Source organism: Parasteatoda tepidariorum, chromosome 3 (genome assembly GCF_982258835.1).
Source record: "Parasteatoda tepidariorum strain Cologne lab strain chromosome 3, Ptep-v5.0, whole genome shotgun sequence".
NCBI lineage: Eukaryota > Metazoa > Arthropoda > Arachnida > Araneae > Theridiidae > Parasteatoda > Parasteatoda tepidariorum.
The window spans coordinates 51368838-51386866 of NC_141757.1; the positions used below are offsets into that span (position 1 = coordinate 51368838).

At 27.2% G+C, this 18029-nt stretch overlaps 1 protein-coding gene across 2 annotated transcripts; it reads left to right on the forward strand.

Annotated features, from left to right (window-relative positions):
- Positions 1 to 117: 117 nt before the first annotated feature.
- On the forward strand, positions 118 to 17672 carry LOC107438746 (uncharacterized). 2 transcript variants are annotated; one of them, XM_016051099.4, is made up of 13 exons: positions 118 to 376; positions 1497 to 1730; positions 2760 to 2833; positions 5620 to 5745; positions 7540 to 7575; positions 7647 to 7717; positions 9441 to 9510; positions 9600 to 9669; positions 10739 to 10859; positions 11642 to 12026; positions 13608 to 13796; positions 15259 to 15294; positions 16518 to 17672. In XM_016051099.4, coding segments are annotated over exons 1-13 (1596 nt in total). In that variant the 5' UTR covers positions 118 to 375; the 3' UTR covers positions 16701 to 17672. The 2 variants fall into 2 exon arrangements, with proteins under 2 accessions (XP_015906585.1, XP_015906584.1); XM_016051098.4 differs by having other exon boundaries at positions 205 to 338.
- The last annotated feature ends 357 nt before the right edge of the window (positions 17673 to 18029 follow it).

Genomic DNA, 18029 nt, shown 5'->3' on the forward strand with positions numbered 1-18029 from the left:
CTAAAAATATATTAAATCACTGCAATAAAGAAATTTAACTCTGTAAAAGAAAAAGAAATGCATATTGGGGGAATGAAATTCGGCAGTTTTCGAACTAATAGTTTGATTACGCTGTTTCCTTTTCGCAGATCTTAAAGAACGGATTAAACTCGAAAGTTTTAATTCTTTTAATGTGATCAATGAAATGAATATTATTTTCAAAGAATGGCAACCGTTATCATTAAATACAGAATCGCGCAAAATTTCTGATAAACAAATGTTTAGTTTTGAATTTAAATAAAATACAACAATATTATCAAATGATTCTTTAATCGCAAAGTTATTACTATCCAAAATGAGTATATTACTATATATTTATTTTCACTAATCCTTAATAGTTAGTATAAAATAGTTTTCTGGTTTTTATAACATATTTCGTCTGCCAGATTTTCTTAAATAAATAACTCTTTACTGCATTTTTATATGAGTTATTTTTATTATTATTTTATATGTAGTAAAATTTATTAACGATTCGTTTCAGTAATGGATTAACTTCATATGATTACGAATTTTATAATTTGAATGTGGTTTAAAACCTTATTTTAAAATATTACTTAGAAATAAAATATTTCTTATTAATATTATAAGTTTAATATTTTTCACGTGTTTTAAAATTATTTGCAAACTAATATATTATTTAACAATACATTTTCAAATTATTGTTAATCCCTAAAATTATTTTCAAAGCTAATATACGTACAGATTAAAATAACTTGTGAAGAAATTTTGAGAGACTAATTTGCTTGTTAAAAAACCATAATGTGCTTATGCAAAGGTAGTTAACACAAACAGGCACTGTTATGGAAATATCGCCATTAATTTCTATTTCCAATATTGTGTATTTCAATCTAATTTTAGTAAGAATATAAATTTTAATGAAGTTAAGATATATTCTGCACTTTTTTTTCACTGTGATATGTATTTGAAAATAAATGCTAAGGGATTCTGTAGAACTAATCTTTGTATTTATTACCTTATAATTTGTCTTCCTATTGTATTTTACTGCAAATCATTTCAAGCTCATATCACATAGTTTTAGTCTTTCTTTACTAACACGAAGTATAAAATGGTAGAGATATTTCCATATTAGTATCTGACAGAACCAACTGAAATTACTGAGCAAGATTGTCAAGTACTTTTATTTATTTTTATTTAATTAAGAAAAACAGCCGCATGTCCAAGGATCACTAGAGTTTCATTTTTGAATTTACTCCATTTTGTGTGTCTGTTTTCTCTTTTAGTATCTTGGGTTATACTGTATGGTTGTTTCCAAAACTTGGTGATTATTTTGACTCTTAGGTTTATGAAAATTCTTTAGAAAAGTGAAAAATAATAGCTTTTTACTTATTTATTTGCTATTTTTTGGTAGAACCTTATGTTTAATGGTAGAACCTTAATGTTTATCTTAATGTTATAATATTAATTATGGAAGTTTATCTACAGAAAATATTTTTCAGTGTCCTCAGTTCCACAAGGATGGCATGGTATTCCTGTACCAACACGAAATTCCCAGATGACATCTATGTCAGCTGCTTCAACTGTGCCAACCATCATTAGGAAAAAATGGAACTCACCACTCTCATCAGAAGTTCCTCCCAGCAAGCTGCCATCTTATAAACCTTCATCTGTCAGATTACAAAAAAGTGCAGTAAAGAATACTCTTTCCACAAGATCCTCATCTAAGTCACAAGGTTGTAAACTTTTAGAAAAGATTTCCATATCGGCATCTGCCACAAAATAATCGCTTAGTCTTGACGATTTCTGTGCTGTGATCCACGAGAAACTAAAAAAATATTATAAAATAATCATAACAGAGGTCCTACTGAAAGGGTATAACTCGTAGCTGCCTGCAGAAAAACCTCTTCATTTTTTTTCTTCTAAATTTTACTAGTTTTAGAACTCTTTGGCTCATAAGTGATTGTAGTTGGTGCGAACAGCTGTCGATATGGAAGTATTCCCAATTTTTATTATCTCTGATCTTTCACAGGGGCTCTGCAAACTTATAATTTGGAAGGGGGTATTTTTAACTTACCAAATTAAATTCCACTTATGCTGAAATATTAAATTTTTTTTTGCAAGTAATAAGCAAAAAATTGTTCAGTCTTTAGTTTCCATAAGTGAAAGAATAAAGCATTTTTTTCCACAATATTAAATTAGCTAAACCAACACTACTCAGTTTTTGTTAAATGACAGTTTATTTGCTAATAGGGAACTTTCATAATTTTCTGATGACATCAAACTTCCCTTAAAATTTTTTTTGTGTGCTTGAATCTCAAAAGAGCAAGCTAACTTACAAATTTATTTGATATCTAACTGAAAACTTGGTTCTCTAGTTTTACAAAATATGAGGGTATTAAGTTTGATTAAATGAAAATTATGATTTTAGTTGTTCGGCAAATAACTTTTAATAATATTAACGATTTCAGTTAATAAAAGTATTTTAGTTTGTTTAAGTATTACTATTAAGCATTATAAATTCATTTAATCAGACCTTTAATTAATAAATTGATGAGTGCAAAAAAAAAAAAAAAAAAAAAAAATTGATTTATTGTTTATTTATTTATTTTTTCTAAAAAAACAAAAACAATTTAAGCAAAAGAATTTTTTCTTTAAAAGAATCATGAATTTTAATGACACTGCATTTTATATTTTTAAATATATTTTACCATTTTACCTCTTTTTTTTTTACCATCATGTAATTTGTCTGATTTCTGTTTCAGTTGATCTGACTTCCACTCCCACAAAATCTTCTCCAACCAAAGAATTGAAAAATGATATTGCCAAATTAAAAAAGGTCACATATTTAATTTTTCTTGGAAAAATTATTGTTTGTTAATGTGAATGTAATTTAATAATTTGTGTTTTAAAAAAGTATCTAAAGAAATCATTTGAATATAACAAACAAATATGCATGTATCAACAATGCATTTACAAAATTAATACATTTATTTCATTAGTTTTATTGGCTATTTAACTTCTAAATTTGAAGCAAAAATTTTTTTTTTCTTTTTATTGTTTTAAATCGAATCAAAAATTACTTAGTTAAAGCTGCTTTATATGATTGATATAAATTTTTATTGTTCTAATTTTGATTAGTTTCATAAAAATTGAAACTTCATTATAATAATATATAATTTATTCTTTTGTAGAATTTGATTTTTAAGAGTATTGTTATTTTTTTTTATTTATTTTTACATCTTTGAGTTTCTTTAATTTTTTCTACTGGTGTAAAAATGAATGCTGAAAAGATGATAAAGTACATAATGTAAAATTATTGTGCCCTGTTCAATTTTGTTAATTATTTATAATGAATGCTTTTTAATGTAATTAAATATTTTATGTATGCTTTAAATAATGAATTGAATTTTATTGTTTATTAAATTTATTTCTTTAGTAATTTTTAAATTTTCTTTTTTTAATATTTAATTATTTTTAAAATTTTAATTATTGAAACTTTTGTGAATAGCATGCACTGCTAAAAGCATGATTATTCTAAGCAAAGTATTCTTTGTAAAAAAAAGAACTTTTTGAGAAGTACTTTTAACATGTTTTTTTGTTCTGTGTTATTTCTGCTTCAAGCTCACCAGTCAATAATTCTCTAGCTGATTATCAAACCTAACTTTTTTTTATTTTATTTATATCTATAAAAAACATTGTTTTAAATAATCCATGGTTTCCTAAGTACCTTTTTAATCTCTGGCTTCAAAATGTATTAGCTTAGGCTTAATAACACTGATTTCAACACTTTGATGAATACCCTGATGCCCGTTGGCTGAGTGGTAGCGCTTCGCGCTCCCGTGCCACTGGTCCTGGGTTCGAACCTTGGGCCGGGCAAGGTTGACTCAGCATTTCATCCCTTCAGTGGGTCGATAAATGAGTACCAAGTATGCTTGGGAACTAAACAATGGGGGTTCTACGTTCGGCTGACCACCTGACCGGAACATCTGCTCCTGCACCCCAGAGCCCAAGGTCAAGAAAACTGAGATGGGTACAGTAAACCTTGGCCCTCTATGGGCTGTCACGCCATTGAGTTTAGGTGAATACCCAAAGCAATAAAAGCTACAATTGTTATTATTTTTTATTTATTTATTTTTTGAATATTGAGAGAAAATATTACAAGTTTCTTCTTAGAACTGACATTTACTTTAATGATCTTCTATTTGCTGTCATGAAAAGATGTGATACAGTCTATAATTATGCAGCTGTTCCTATAGAAGTAGTTGATGCCATAATTCGTTAATCTTTAAAAATAAATTTCATTACAACCCCAATTCTTTTAGATGCCTTTTCTAACAAAAAATTTGTTGAAACAAAAAATTTTATCTAAAAAATATGCTGAGATATCTGTTTATTTATTATTTTGTTTATTTAAGTACATTCGATCTATTATTCCCACATTTTTCATTTCCCCATATGTATTGCCTTGTTTTAACGATCCTGTCACAAATGCTGTTCTTATAATATGAATAATACCAGTTTAAATCGTTTTTAAAACGAGCAATTTCATACCTCTATCGTTTAGAAATTCTACTGACAGTTGATATTTTCCAAAAATATTGAAGTTAATTTGTTTTGAGGAGAAAAACAATAACTCCTGATGCTAATGATGAAGAAAATGAGAATTCGTTGCAGTTTACAAAAAAGGTTTCAAACATCATGTCAAGACTTCATGTTTATGCATCAGTTGATGAAAAAGAGAAATTTGTGGTATTGTTCGTTCAAGGAATAGTTGTGGAAGCTGAAGAAGTACAATGTTATACTGATGGAGAAAGTGAACTTGACCGAAACCAGTGAAAACATTTGCAGAAGGCCCCGGAGCCTTTGAAACAATGAGAAGCTTTCTGTATTCACATGATCTTTCAGGAAATGAATAGGTATCTGTTATAAATGACGAAAATTTATTATTTGTGATAAGAAGAAAAAAAGAGGGTGATCAAATCAAAATTTCCAGATATCTTCCAGTGGAAGAATGAACATAATGATGCGGGAAACAAATATATATACCATTCATCCATCTTTCGCATTGTAAAAGTTTTTGAATTAAGTGCATAATTTTTTTCAATTAAATTTTTTTTAGATTAATTATAAATTTATTTGTTTTCAAGTCCATTATTTCTTTCACTTTTCATACATTTTAAAATCACTATTTTATATTTAAGATGAACTATATTTGTCATTTACCAGCATTTATCATTTGTAAACCCTCGTTCCTTTAAGAAATTATCAATTGAGGGTCTACTATATCTATGTTTTTTATTAATCAATTACTGATTAAGTGAGCACTAAAAAAATAGCAAAATTTATAAGCAAGATTCCCAGCGAGTTGTTAAAAATGATGAGCAAGATACCCAGGAAGAAAAAGAGTTATATAAGAATTCATAAAATATGCTTATAACATGTATGCATAATAATAATAAATACCATATATGCAAATCATATTTTGATACTAATACACTCTCAGAAATTTTGTTTTAAAATTTAAATCTAACTATTTTTAAATCAAATCAGTATTTTATATCTGCTTATTTGTCATGTTCATCCATTGTTATTATGAATGCATTCAATTTTGTTTTAATATAGGAACTTGCCACTATAAAAACTGAAAATTCTATCTTAAAAGTCAAAGTTAGAAGAGTTGATGATGAAAATATACAGAAATCAAAGCAGATTGAGAAATTACGAGTGGAGTTAAAGGCAGCTCAGAAAGTAAATAATTATTTTTCAATACATGCCATAAAACATTTTTGAATAGAAAATATTTGCTGCATTACTTATTTATCTGTAATATTTTTCCTAAAAAATTTGTTTCATTTTTTTTCAGTCTATTTTTTTTCCATATACCTAAATATATGTCAAGTCTATATAGGGATTGTTTGTAATTATCATGTAATATATGAGAACTGTTTGAACTTTATTGAATGTCCTCAGCATTTTAGAAAAGTTTAATTGTATTTATTTCAGTTTCAGAAAAATATGTTTCTCCCAATTAATCCTTTTTGCACAGTAATTTCTGGTAGAAAGACCACACTATTGCACATGCAACATCTACAAAACGCTTCCCAACATTTACAATTATCATTGCATTAGTTGAACTTCCAATTTTAGTTACAATAGCTTTTAGCTGCTATTAATGAGAAATAAAGATCTCAATAAAATAAGAAAAATTAAAAAAAATTTTGGTTATAGTGTATTAGAGATGAGTCAAAAACCTTAAAATGTAATTCGAGCAAGCTTCAAATCCCACTTTCAACTTTAGAAGCACTAACGTCATGGTGTGAAAAGAAAGTTGAAACTGTTGACTAGTTGTAGTGAAATGAAAGGGGGAAGGAAGCAAAATACTGTGCACCAATCGTATAACACTGATGACTTCTTCAATAAACACAGCTATAATGTTTTTCTTCTTTTTCTCTCGTGCTTCATACACCCACCCATGCCAGAGAACATTCTCTGGCAAATGTGATTTGAATTTCCACTCTGGGCTACATGTTTTTTCTCCGTTGCTTGATTATTAATTCATTTTTTTAGCTTCAAGCAATTTTTTGAACTCAGAACATATTTTTTCCCCATCTCCAGAACAAACAAACAGTCGTGTAATCATTCCCATTTTGTAAATTGAAAGTTACGCATTCGTAAGTGTTGTTTAGTCCATCATCAACAGGGTGTGTAGTGTTTTTAAAAAGTGCTTGAAGGTGCTTATTTTTTATTTACGTTTTGCTACATTTTACAAAAAGTGCTACATTTTCTATCTTTTAAACAGAAAATTTTTTCTTTGCCGTATTGTCATTATAAATTACAAAGAATTCACGATTTTCACTATTTTCTCTGCTATATTTATCGGAAACCAGTTATTTTATCATGATTATGGAAAGTTTTAGAATTTTATTCATTCTATGTTTATAAATTAAGAACTTTAAAAACAATAGAAAAAATAACTTTTATTGCTGTACAAATCCTAATAATGATTTTTTTTGGAAAGTGATTAAAAAGAATTTTTGAATGCTTAAAAAGTACTTAAAAGGTGCTTATTTTTTGTTGAAAAATCTGACTACGCAACCTGATTAATCAAAAATTTGTCTTATCTGCCATATTTTAATGAAAAAAATAATAGTAAAATATGAAAAAATACTCTTTTCAGAGCACATTAATATTGATCTTCTGTTGCAGAATATTTTTTGTAAAAATTTAATTTTACTTAAATCTACGTTGACAGCAAAATTCTCCTGCAAAAACTACGGAAAAATTAAATTTCAAGATTGGCCACACCAACTGATACACTGCTCATGATAATTTAACTTTTAATGCAGCTTTCCTATGGGAAATTACTGTGCATAGGTTGGTTCACCATCATTATTACTGTGACTTTCTTCTATGTTTTTTTAATTTTAATAACTATTATTCTATAAGTTGAATTGTGTTATTAAGTAATTTTTTAAAATGTGTGGTAATTTTCAACAAGCATTTTTAAAATGTGTAGTAATTTTTAACATTATTTATTTTTAGAGTGAAGTTGCCAGCAGTAAAAAAAGTAAAGAATCTGTAAGTTGATTTTTCTTTTTGTTACTTTGATTTATTTTATTTGAGTTGTAACAAAATATTTATGCTTACAGGAATTACTTTTACTGCGCCAAAAATGCTTACGTTTAGAATGTGCTCTGAAAGAAAAAGATGCCATAATTAAGTATGCAGATACATTTACAATTTTCCTTTGTTATAGAAATAATTAGATCTAAGTAGAAGTTTTTCCTTTGAATAGAAATCGAAGTATTAATATAAATGCTTTTTTATGTTCATTACATAAAACCTTTGTTTTTATTAGTATTATAACAAATGATTATTTAAAATATATCTAAGATTATATTTCATAAATTAGTGATAAAAATGAAATTCACTTTTAAATTAAAAGAAATTTTTTTTTTAACAAAAATATTGTTTGTTTTCTAATGAGTGCAGTTGTACCTTGATTATCAAAATCTTTTTTGTCTCTGAATTTCCCTCAACTGTAGTTTGTCGTATAATTATAACTATGATCTATGTTACTTATCTAGGTAGGTGAATACAAAATATGTAAACAGAAAGGCAGGCTCAAGAAGTTTCCATCACTATGAGTCTGGTTTAATTTAGGGACCTAGAAATTTATCATGAAGTATAAATTGTTCATCCCACAAATTTTATAATGCAAATTTTAATTTTTTTTCCTTTGAAAAACTTGATCTGTTTTTTTTTCTTTTTTCAAATTCACCAATACTGAATTTTAAACTAGCACCTTTATTACTTTAGAATTAATATTTATAGCTATATGCAATTTATGGTTGTTGTTTCCAAATTTGTTTTAATAAGTTAGGTTATGTTTCAGGCACATCCTGTATATCTAATTATTTCGGTGTAAAAAGTATAAGAAAAAAATTTATAAATAGCTCAATTTGTATAGCAGTTTCCACCTACTCTTTAATACTTTAGTGTTGATGACTGGTAACTTCTTTTAATTAAGAGGTTACAAAATAAAATTAATCATCAGTTTGCTAAACTTAACAAACATATCTCTCATAATATTTAGATGATCTAACACAGTGATAGTATAATTTATTGATGCTTATAAAATGAAAGAAGCCCTTATGGATATTATTATTACCAGAGATTTCCAGCTTTTTGGCTAATTTTCTGTTGTGCATTTAAGAAAGTAAGAAGCATAATTTAAATGTCTTACTTCACTTGATCATTTTTCAAATAGCAGGTATTTTTCAATTTGCTGAATATACTTTAAACAATTTTATTCCAAAGAGAAAACTTTCTAGATGTCACCTTCATTCATTCTTGGCACCATTTTTGCTTAATTCTTCCCTTATTAGAAACTTGAATATTACAAATCACACGTAAGTGAAAGCATCAAACATTAAAACAATTGCTGTTTAATGATTTCTATAGCTTTTGTTACGAAACTTCATTGCACGTTGCCTAAGTTTCATGCTTTCGTGTGCCTCAAAATGAAAAACATTTCCTGCTATGAATTATTTTACGATATCTTTTTCATTTCTTACATATAGAAATGATGAAATCCTATGCATTTCATTTGTTTTGCATTGTGTTATGCTTCGTATCAACTACAAATACTATTCTAATTTAAAGCCTATGTAAAAAGGACCCATCTCCAATTTCTTTTTATTATTTTTTAAAAGGCATGAACTCTTTAATTAATTAATTATCTATTTATTTGAGAGAAAATAATTGGTAAACTGTAAAATGCTGAAATCTTTCGTATTTTAAAAAATTAAATGTTAAAAGGGAGCCATGTGCTTTTTGCACTAACTAAAAATGATTTGAAATTCTTGTTTATGACTTTATATAAACGAGTTTTGGCTATTCATCATTTAATTTATAATAAAACTTACACATTTTTTTCACAGAAAACTTAGAGGAGAATCACCATTGAAATCTGCAGAGACAGACTTTTCTACTCAAGAAGTTGGAAAAGAGGTTTACTAAATCAATTTTTTTTTCAATTTTCTCCAACATGTGCTACTATCTACTAGTTAATCCCTTACAAATATTCTCTTATTTATTAGACTAGTGATAATGATGACTCAAAACAACAGACTTCATACGATAGTAAGCTTGGAAAGAAATATTCTGCAAGTAAGCATGAAAACGATGTTGTAATTAAAAATGTTTATCAATAATTTGTGTTCATTTTGATTTAATGAAATTACAAAAATTAATAGTTATTCAATAAAATTTTTCATTAATGTATTTTTTTATTGATCTGAAAAACTATAATATTATATTTGGGTTTTATAATTAAAATAAAATAAAATATTTTTATGTGTTCGACTGTTGATGATGAAACAAGCGTTTGTCCAACATTGAAAACAAGCATGCTTTGACACCGGTTTTATTAAAGATATTTTTTGTAAAATTACATTTGTCAGTTAGTTTTTTATTTGTGAGTACCATTATTATTTCTTAATCAGCTTCATATAATTTTAAAATATCTTATTAATTTATTATATAAAAGATTAAAAAGAGTATTTGAAAAGTAATTTTACTGATTAGCCTACTTACTGATTACCTACTGATTAGCATGACATATTCATAATATTTCTTGTCTGTTATTTGATTTTAATTATTAACCTATTTTTGATTATTTAATAACACGTGTTTCATAATTACTACATATTATAATAATATATTACTGATTCTTTAATAATAATTTCATCATTATTTCTTAAATAATAATCCTTAAACTTATACAATTCTGATTTATCAGAAATGATAAAGAGTCTCTATAGATTTGATTTCTAAAAAAAAAAAAGTGGTCTATGTTGCTTAAATTCTTGAGAATCCTTTTTAGAGTACATTATAAAGTTTTGATGGCTTCAGAAACTAGGTATAATTATAAGAATAATAAAATATTCTTAGCATTATATATTTTCCTATTATTTTTGACGTAACAAAGTTATCTAAATAGACAAATTTTACCTTAAATAAATATTTCTTGCAACTTGATAATTTTCATATTAGGAATTGAGAAATAAGCTATCTGAAATATTTGTCATTTAGATTTCGTCTTATTAATATTTTTTAAGTGAACTAGATATTTACTTGGGGAGTTTATTTATTAGGCAAATTTGTCTCTATTCATCATTTAAAAATTTAGGAAATTTATTTGGTTTTTAATAATAAACAAAATATTCCTGATTTATAGCAAGATCAGCTCTTTCAAGAACTACTCAGTCATCTAAAGGAGAAGTAACTAAACTGAGAGATATGATTCACAAGTTGGAAAAAGAAAATCAAGATCTACAGCAACAAGTGAAAGAAAAAGGGTATAGCTCTAAACAATTTTTATATGTTCTTGCTCATTTTTAATAACTGCAAAGTTTTGAATTGTTTTAATCCAATTCTGTTGTTTTTTTATAGACACTATAGAGTTAAAACATATTGGATTTATAAAGTTTGTTTGTTTCTTTTGGATTAATTTTTTAATAAGTTTTAGTTAATTCAATTCTGTCATCGAATTTATATGCAAAAAGATTTTTTAAGAACATCAAGATGAATTTCAACATTCCTTTTTTTTTAGTTTCTTCAAAAATATTTGCTCTTTTTCTCTCTTGCCTCTTTAAATCACCTTTGACTCTTTCACAAATTGTTAAATTTGTAAGAATGTTCCTCTCATATACACTCATACCATACTCTCATATTATTATTTAAAAAATAATGTTTTTCTGTATAATGTACAAACAAAATAACTTATATTTTATTCATTTCTAGAGTTAGCGCTTTCAAAGTTAGCCTTATAATTCCCATTTATTCTTTGTATATTGTCATGCATATCTGGAAATAAATACAAATTTCAATTTTGTGAATATTTTAAAGTTTATTCATTTATAATAAATATGCATTTTAGCTATGGGAATGTAGATTTTGAGCATTTTCCATCTATTAATTATGATTTCTTTTTTTTTAATGGTTTTTAGAAGAGCCCATTCGAACCACTCAATATGTTACATTAACTTCTCTTCTTTTTTTTTTCAATATCGTTTTATTTCATCTGTGCTAGGAAAATATTAATGTATATAAAATCATTATTTACTTTCTTTTTCTGCAGAGATGAAGTCAGAAGATTGAAGGTACACTTGAGAAGTCAAACATATACAAAGTCAACTGCAGCTCCCATTGCAAAATCTATATCTAAAAGTATAAAGTCATCTGAACCTTCTTCAACTGCAACTTCTCTTTCCAAGTCTGTAGCTAAAACAAACAGTTATTCATCCAGAGCTTCTGGTACTCTAACTCTTCCAGGCAAAATTCAAAGAGGGAAAACAGTGGAAAAAACAACTATTATGCCCTCGTCCTCGAAAACCACTCTTTCACAAAAAAGTGTGAAACAAATTCCTAAAATCACGGAAAACCAAGAGAAGAAAGTGATTGGAAAAAGCAATAAAGCGCTTAATTCATCAAAATTGCAACCAAGACCTGTCCCTAAAAAGCAGGTAAACGTTTTATTTTTATTTGTCTGTATAAAAAGCAAAGCCCTCTCTCACTCATCACTAAATCTCCCACATCCCATGAAGTTACAAAGCAAAATTTTGAGCATATGTTCTTTGTGCGATAAATAGAAAAACTAAACAAGTTTCATTTCAATATTTTGCAATTATTAGGGTAATTAGCCTAACTGACCGTTAGGGTAAATAACACGTTTTTACAAAGATATTCTTAGTTTTAGACCGTTCTTTTTAAAAAATAAATCGAAAACCCAAAAAAATTTTCATTCCCATATTTTGTAATTGTCAGGGTAATTAGCCTGACTGACTGTTAGGCTAAATAACAAGTTTTTATAAAGATTTCTTAGTTTTAGACCGTTTTTTTTTTAAAAAATAAATCGAAAAACTAAAAAAGTTTCATTTTGATTTAAAAAAGTTTCATTTCGATATTTTGCAATTATCAGGGTAATTAGCCTAACTGACTGTTAGGCTAAATAACAAGTATTTACAAAGATACTCTTAGTTTTAAGCCTTTTTTTAAATAAATAAATAAACTAGAACTGTGTTTTGTAATTATTGGGGTGATTAGTCAAAACACTTAATAACATGTTTTTACCAAAATAAAAGTCTAAACTTAGGACCATATGATTTTTACGACATGAAAAGAAAAACTAAAAAAGTTTTATTTAGTTATTTTGTAGTTATTAGGGTAGTTAGCCTGATTGACAGTAAAGCTAAATAATGTGTTTATATAAGATACAAGTCTCAAATTTGGACCATGTGTGCTTTATAGAATAATAAGAAAAAAAAGCTTCATTTTGGTATATTGTGACCATTGAGGTAATTAGACTGATTGACAATTTTGGTAAATAGCATGTTCCTGTGATTTACTACCATGTGTTTGACATGGCATGACCGATTCAGACTTTTTGACATTAAATCACAAAAAAGAGAACCCAGGCAGATAGGCGACTATGTGGAACCGTAGTTTGTTTGGACAGACATGCTAGTCACTTCAATGGAGTTTGGGAAAGATTTCTAACCATCCAATTTTCACTTTGAATATTAATTCCTAAGATTGAGAACCATGCAATCAAAGGCAGCAGGAACAAGCATGGAACTTCGAAGCAGCATGGAACAAGTTTATACAGTCAAACCAGTTGGTCGAAACAGGCAGCCAGTGCGCCTATAAGTCTTTAAAATATTTTCTTTCTTATAAATCCTTTATTTTTTGGAATAGTTCTTATTTTATATAAATCGTCATTTTCAGCTACCTTAACTCTATTTTTCCCATTTTATGAAATTTTAAATACATAGATTACTTTTTAAGCCCTTAACTGTTACAATTTTTTTATGTAAGAAAGCTGCTTGTTTTACTGTATGAGTTCCTATTTTTAAAAGGCTTTTGAATACATTTTATTTTGAAACATTTTTATTTTCTGCATAACCTTAAATAAAGCATAGCACACTTCATGAATTTGATGTTTTATGAATGCTTCAGATTTTTATACCTTAGATATTATCACAACCTTCCCGAAAATGCTACAATACAGCAAATGTTTAGGTTTTTAAAAAAGTTTTAATTTGCAGGTGAATGGTCTCAATTCTAAACTGCCTGTTAATAAGGCTACATCAAGCTTAACTGTTACAAAACCTGCTGAATCTAAGTATGTTGTACAAAATTTAATGGAAAATAACATCGAGGAACAAACAGAAAGGATGCGAAAAAATATAGCAGCTAAAAGAATACAAAGAAGTTGGCGTAGCCATAGAAAACAGGTGAACATTTTAAGTTTATTCTTTTGTTGTAATAATATATTAATTTCATTGTGTTTAACATATTATAATTTTTTTTCAAAGTTTAGATTGAAAATTTTTTTAGTGATTTAACCCGTTGGCGATTTTACCTGTTAAAGGTGATAATTTTTATTTTCCCTCTCTCTGGTCATACAAGTAAAAAACCTCACTCTATTTCTACTTACAAATTGTCAAGCACATAGAAACAGTCCATGATTTTTTTGCACCCAAAACAACTACCACCTATCTGGAGTTAGAATGGGGAAAATAACCTTTGATGCCATAGTTTTCTGATTTGAAGGGGTGGAGGAATTAGCCTGAACTAGAGTTGAGTAAAAAAAAATTGTGAATATTGGGAAGTAGTAAAGATAAAAATGTCAAAGATGCCAATGGGTTAAAATAGCTTTTGTTTCAAGGATCTTAAAAAGCTGCTTCATTGATAATAAAAGTATAAGGTAAAAATTAAGGTAGGTATTCTTGTGAGACAAAATTTTTTTTTGAAGCCATATTCCCAATATTCCCAAATTAAATTTTGTTTAACTTTTTTTTTTTTATCATAACCAAGTTTTTTTTTTTTTTTTTTTTTTTTTTTTTTTTTTTTCAAAATTAATCATAAAAGTTTATTTTATTGAAAAAAATTTTTGGTTCAATTTCCAAAATCCAGATAAATAAATAGCATAAGTTAAAATAATTTACAATTGTGAAGAATAAATTTAATTAAAAAAAATTATTGGGAATTAGTGTATTTATAAACACAAAAGTTAATATGATAAATTTTTGGTGTGTATCATTCTATCTATACACAATTGTATAATTTCTTATATAATATTAAGATTAATAGTTATTTATTAAAATTAACAACAAAAATATATTAAAATTCTTTTTATTAAACAATTACTGAGTTCGACTTCTTTGAAATAAAACTGTCTAGAAAATTTAGCTGTAATAATTCAGCATAGAATTAAATGTTGTTTTTTTTTACAGTGCAAATTTATTTTACCTCAATACGAATTTTCCCTCCTATATTACGAACTTAGGCTATTTTATACAAAGTAAATAAATAGCCTAACATAAGACAACATAATAATTGTCTAACATAATAAATAGTCTAAAATTGAGATAACAGAGTTTTTTTTTTTTAATGTTAAAAAAGCTTGATCCACTCAGTTTTCAATAATTTTTTTTACTTTTATTGGAATTAGTTTTCCAGAGCTGTTAAATTTAAATGAGTTAATTATACACAAATAAGAATCCTGTCTAATTTTTATATCTAATGAAAGAAAAATTGAATTACTAGTTTCAATAAGGAAATCATGAATCAAAATATTGTCTATTAGCAAGATACAGATGAAATTTTTTTTTTGAACTTTTACTGTATTGAAACATTATAATTTTGTTTCAATGCCTAAACAAATATTTAATTTTTTGATGCTTATTTTTTTAGATCTCTGTGAAGAAAGAACCTGACAATATTGAAAAGGTATGTATTTAAGTTTTAATTTTTAATTGAAATTAATAAATAAAGGCGAGAGTATGGTTGATTGTTATGAAAATAACTTTAGCAATTTATGCTTTCTCTTATTTAAAACGTTGTACACTGGGAATAATTTTTGTTTTAGTTGATAAGCTGCATAATATGTATGCAAAATAATATTTACAATTTTAAAAAATGTCAACGGAATATTTAAGTCTCAGATTGTTGTCAAATAGAATATCTATGAAATTTTGACTTAAAAAGGGAATATAAAAAATTAATTTATTTTACAAAATATGCTAACACAAATATAATTTTTGAAAATTGTAGAAAAATAGCTTTAGAATTATATTTAAAAAAAATTATTTAAAAAATATTGAAATTAAATAGTTTACTTAGAGAAAAAATTTGTCTCTAAAGTAAAAAATTAATATTTTCGAGTGTGATTACCAAAAATAAGTGCATTGCCAGAATTCACTGGGATAGCCTGGTCGGTAGGGCGCTGGGCCCATATCCGAGAGTTCACGGGTTCGAACCCCGCCGGCCGAAGGCTCCCCGTGTAGTTGTTGACTGATGCACGTTAAAACTCTGTCGAGTCGCAAAGTCCTCCATGTTCCCATAACAAATTTATACCTCTGGGAGTACTGGATTGGAGACCGATCGTTCTCTGATTAAGGTCAAAATTATGATCTGTGAATGAATGAATGTGTCCGCCTTATAAACAGGTGTGGCGTATGATGTGGCAGAAGTCAAATTCTTGGCCATAGATGGCGCCTCTGAAAAGCAGGAATCATACTCTCTGCTGTAAATTTGCTCGGTTTCACCAAGCAGGCTTGACCGTGTGGCAAGTAGCATTAGGACCAACCATCCAAGAAATTCTTAAATATAAGAATTATACATAACATTTACTATACATGATTTCTTTGTATAATATATAATTAATTTTATCTAACACAACTTGTCCCCACTCATAATATGATCGCCAATTCATATGTTATGTTGTTATTTGTAAAGTAATATCCCAATATTTACTGGTCAGAAATAAAACTGTGTAATGTTGAGATATAAATATCAAAATGGGTTTAAAATGTTCAAGTCTACACAATATTTATGACAGAAAAATCGAATTGGTGACAACTCTCCCTGTTTTCTCCTTTATTTATTGCATTTTTAAAAATTACGTATTCGTTACTTCTAAAATTTTCTAAAAAAATCAATGAATTTTACAGGCAATGACATTCATTGTGACATCTTTAAAATATCATAAAATGAGAAAAGAAAAGCTCAATTTTGTTGGAAGACAGAAGCACATTATTCCAAAGTTGAAAGAAGACAAAGAAAGTGCCATAGTTGATGCCATTCGAGCTGCAACAAAAACTTTGTGGGAAAAAGAAATTTCAGACATCAATTAGAATTCAAATTCTTCCAAACTTATCATTTATTAAAAGTTCATAACAGTAGGTATAAGATATATAGGGCAAAATTAATGATTGACACTGGCCACAGAGTGACTAAATCTAAAAAAAGGCAATTGAAAAATTGTCTATCAATCGCCACTGATAGCCTATTTTTTCCCACCGAAATCTGCTAATTACTTTATTGCATGGTTGTTTTGATTTTCTTATACAAAGACTATAGACGATTAATAGCCATAAAAATATATTGATGTGTTTTATTTCCAAGTTGATAATAGAGCTTTAGATAATACTAAATATGTTTTCAAATTATTTTTCTTTTTTTAGTAAGTTTTAAATATTTTATTTTCAATGATTATTTTAATTTTTTGTTTCATGTCAGTTTGCATTCTACATATTTTTAATCTTCAAACTAATTTTTTAATTGAATTTGCTTATTAACAGTTTAATTTGAGTCCACTTAATTTCATATATATATTTTAATTTAGGTAATCAATATTTAAAAGTAATATTTAAAAGTACTAAATAGTATGATTTCACTTTTATGATAAAAATTATATCAGATTTATTTTGTAATTAATAAATTTTATGTTTGCTAATAAACATTTTTTTTGTTGCGTTAAATTTAAAAACTGAAACCTGAAATAATATTAGTTGAAAATGTTAAATACAATATTTTACATTAGTATACTTGGAGTGGTCAGGATAGTTTTTCTTCATTTAAGAAATTGCTTGCTTCAAAGGAAATAATTTACATTAATGGTATCAAAAGTTATTTTGGGCAGGGAAAGCCTGGTTGTTAGGGCGTTGCACCCATGTCCGAGATGTTGTGAGTTAAATCCCCACCGACCGAAGACCCCTCGTGTAGTAAATGGTGACTGGTGCATGTCAAATCTCTCGGGTCACAAAGTCCTCCATGTTCCCATAAACTATACCACTGGAAGTACTTACTTGGAGATTGATTGTTCACTGGTTCAGGTCAAAATTACGATTTATGGATGTATGAATGAGTTCGCCCTATAAATGGGCTGTGACGTGTGTGTGGCTGAAGTTGTATTCTTGGCTATAGATGGCGCCTCTTAAAACGAGAAACGCACTCTCTGCCTTAAGTTTGCTTGGTTTCGCCAAGCAGACTTGCTGATATTGGCAAGTGGCATTAGAAATAACAACAACAAAAGTTATTTTAATCGTTTAGAATTTTCAATTTTTGGAAAAGTGGCCACATTAAAAAATTCAACTACTGGCCATTGGCTGGTAACTAAATTTCCTAATTTTTCCCTATAATAAGAGATATAAAATGGTTTATAAAAGGCACATTATTGTTTG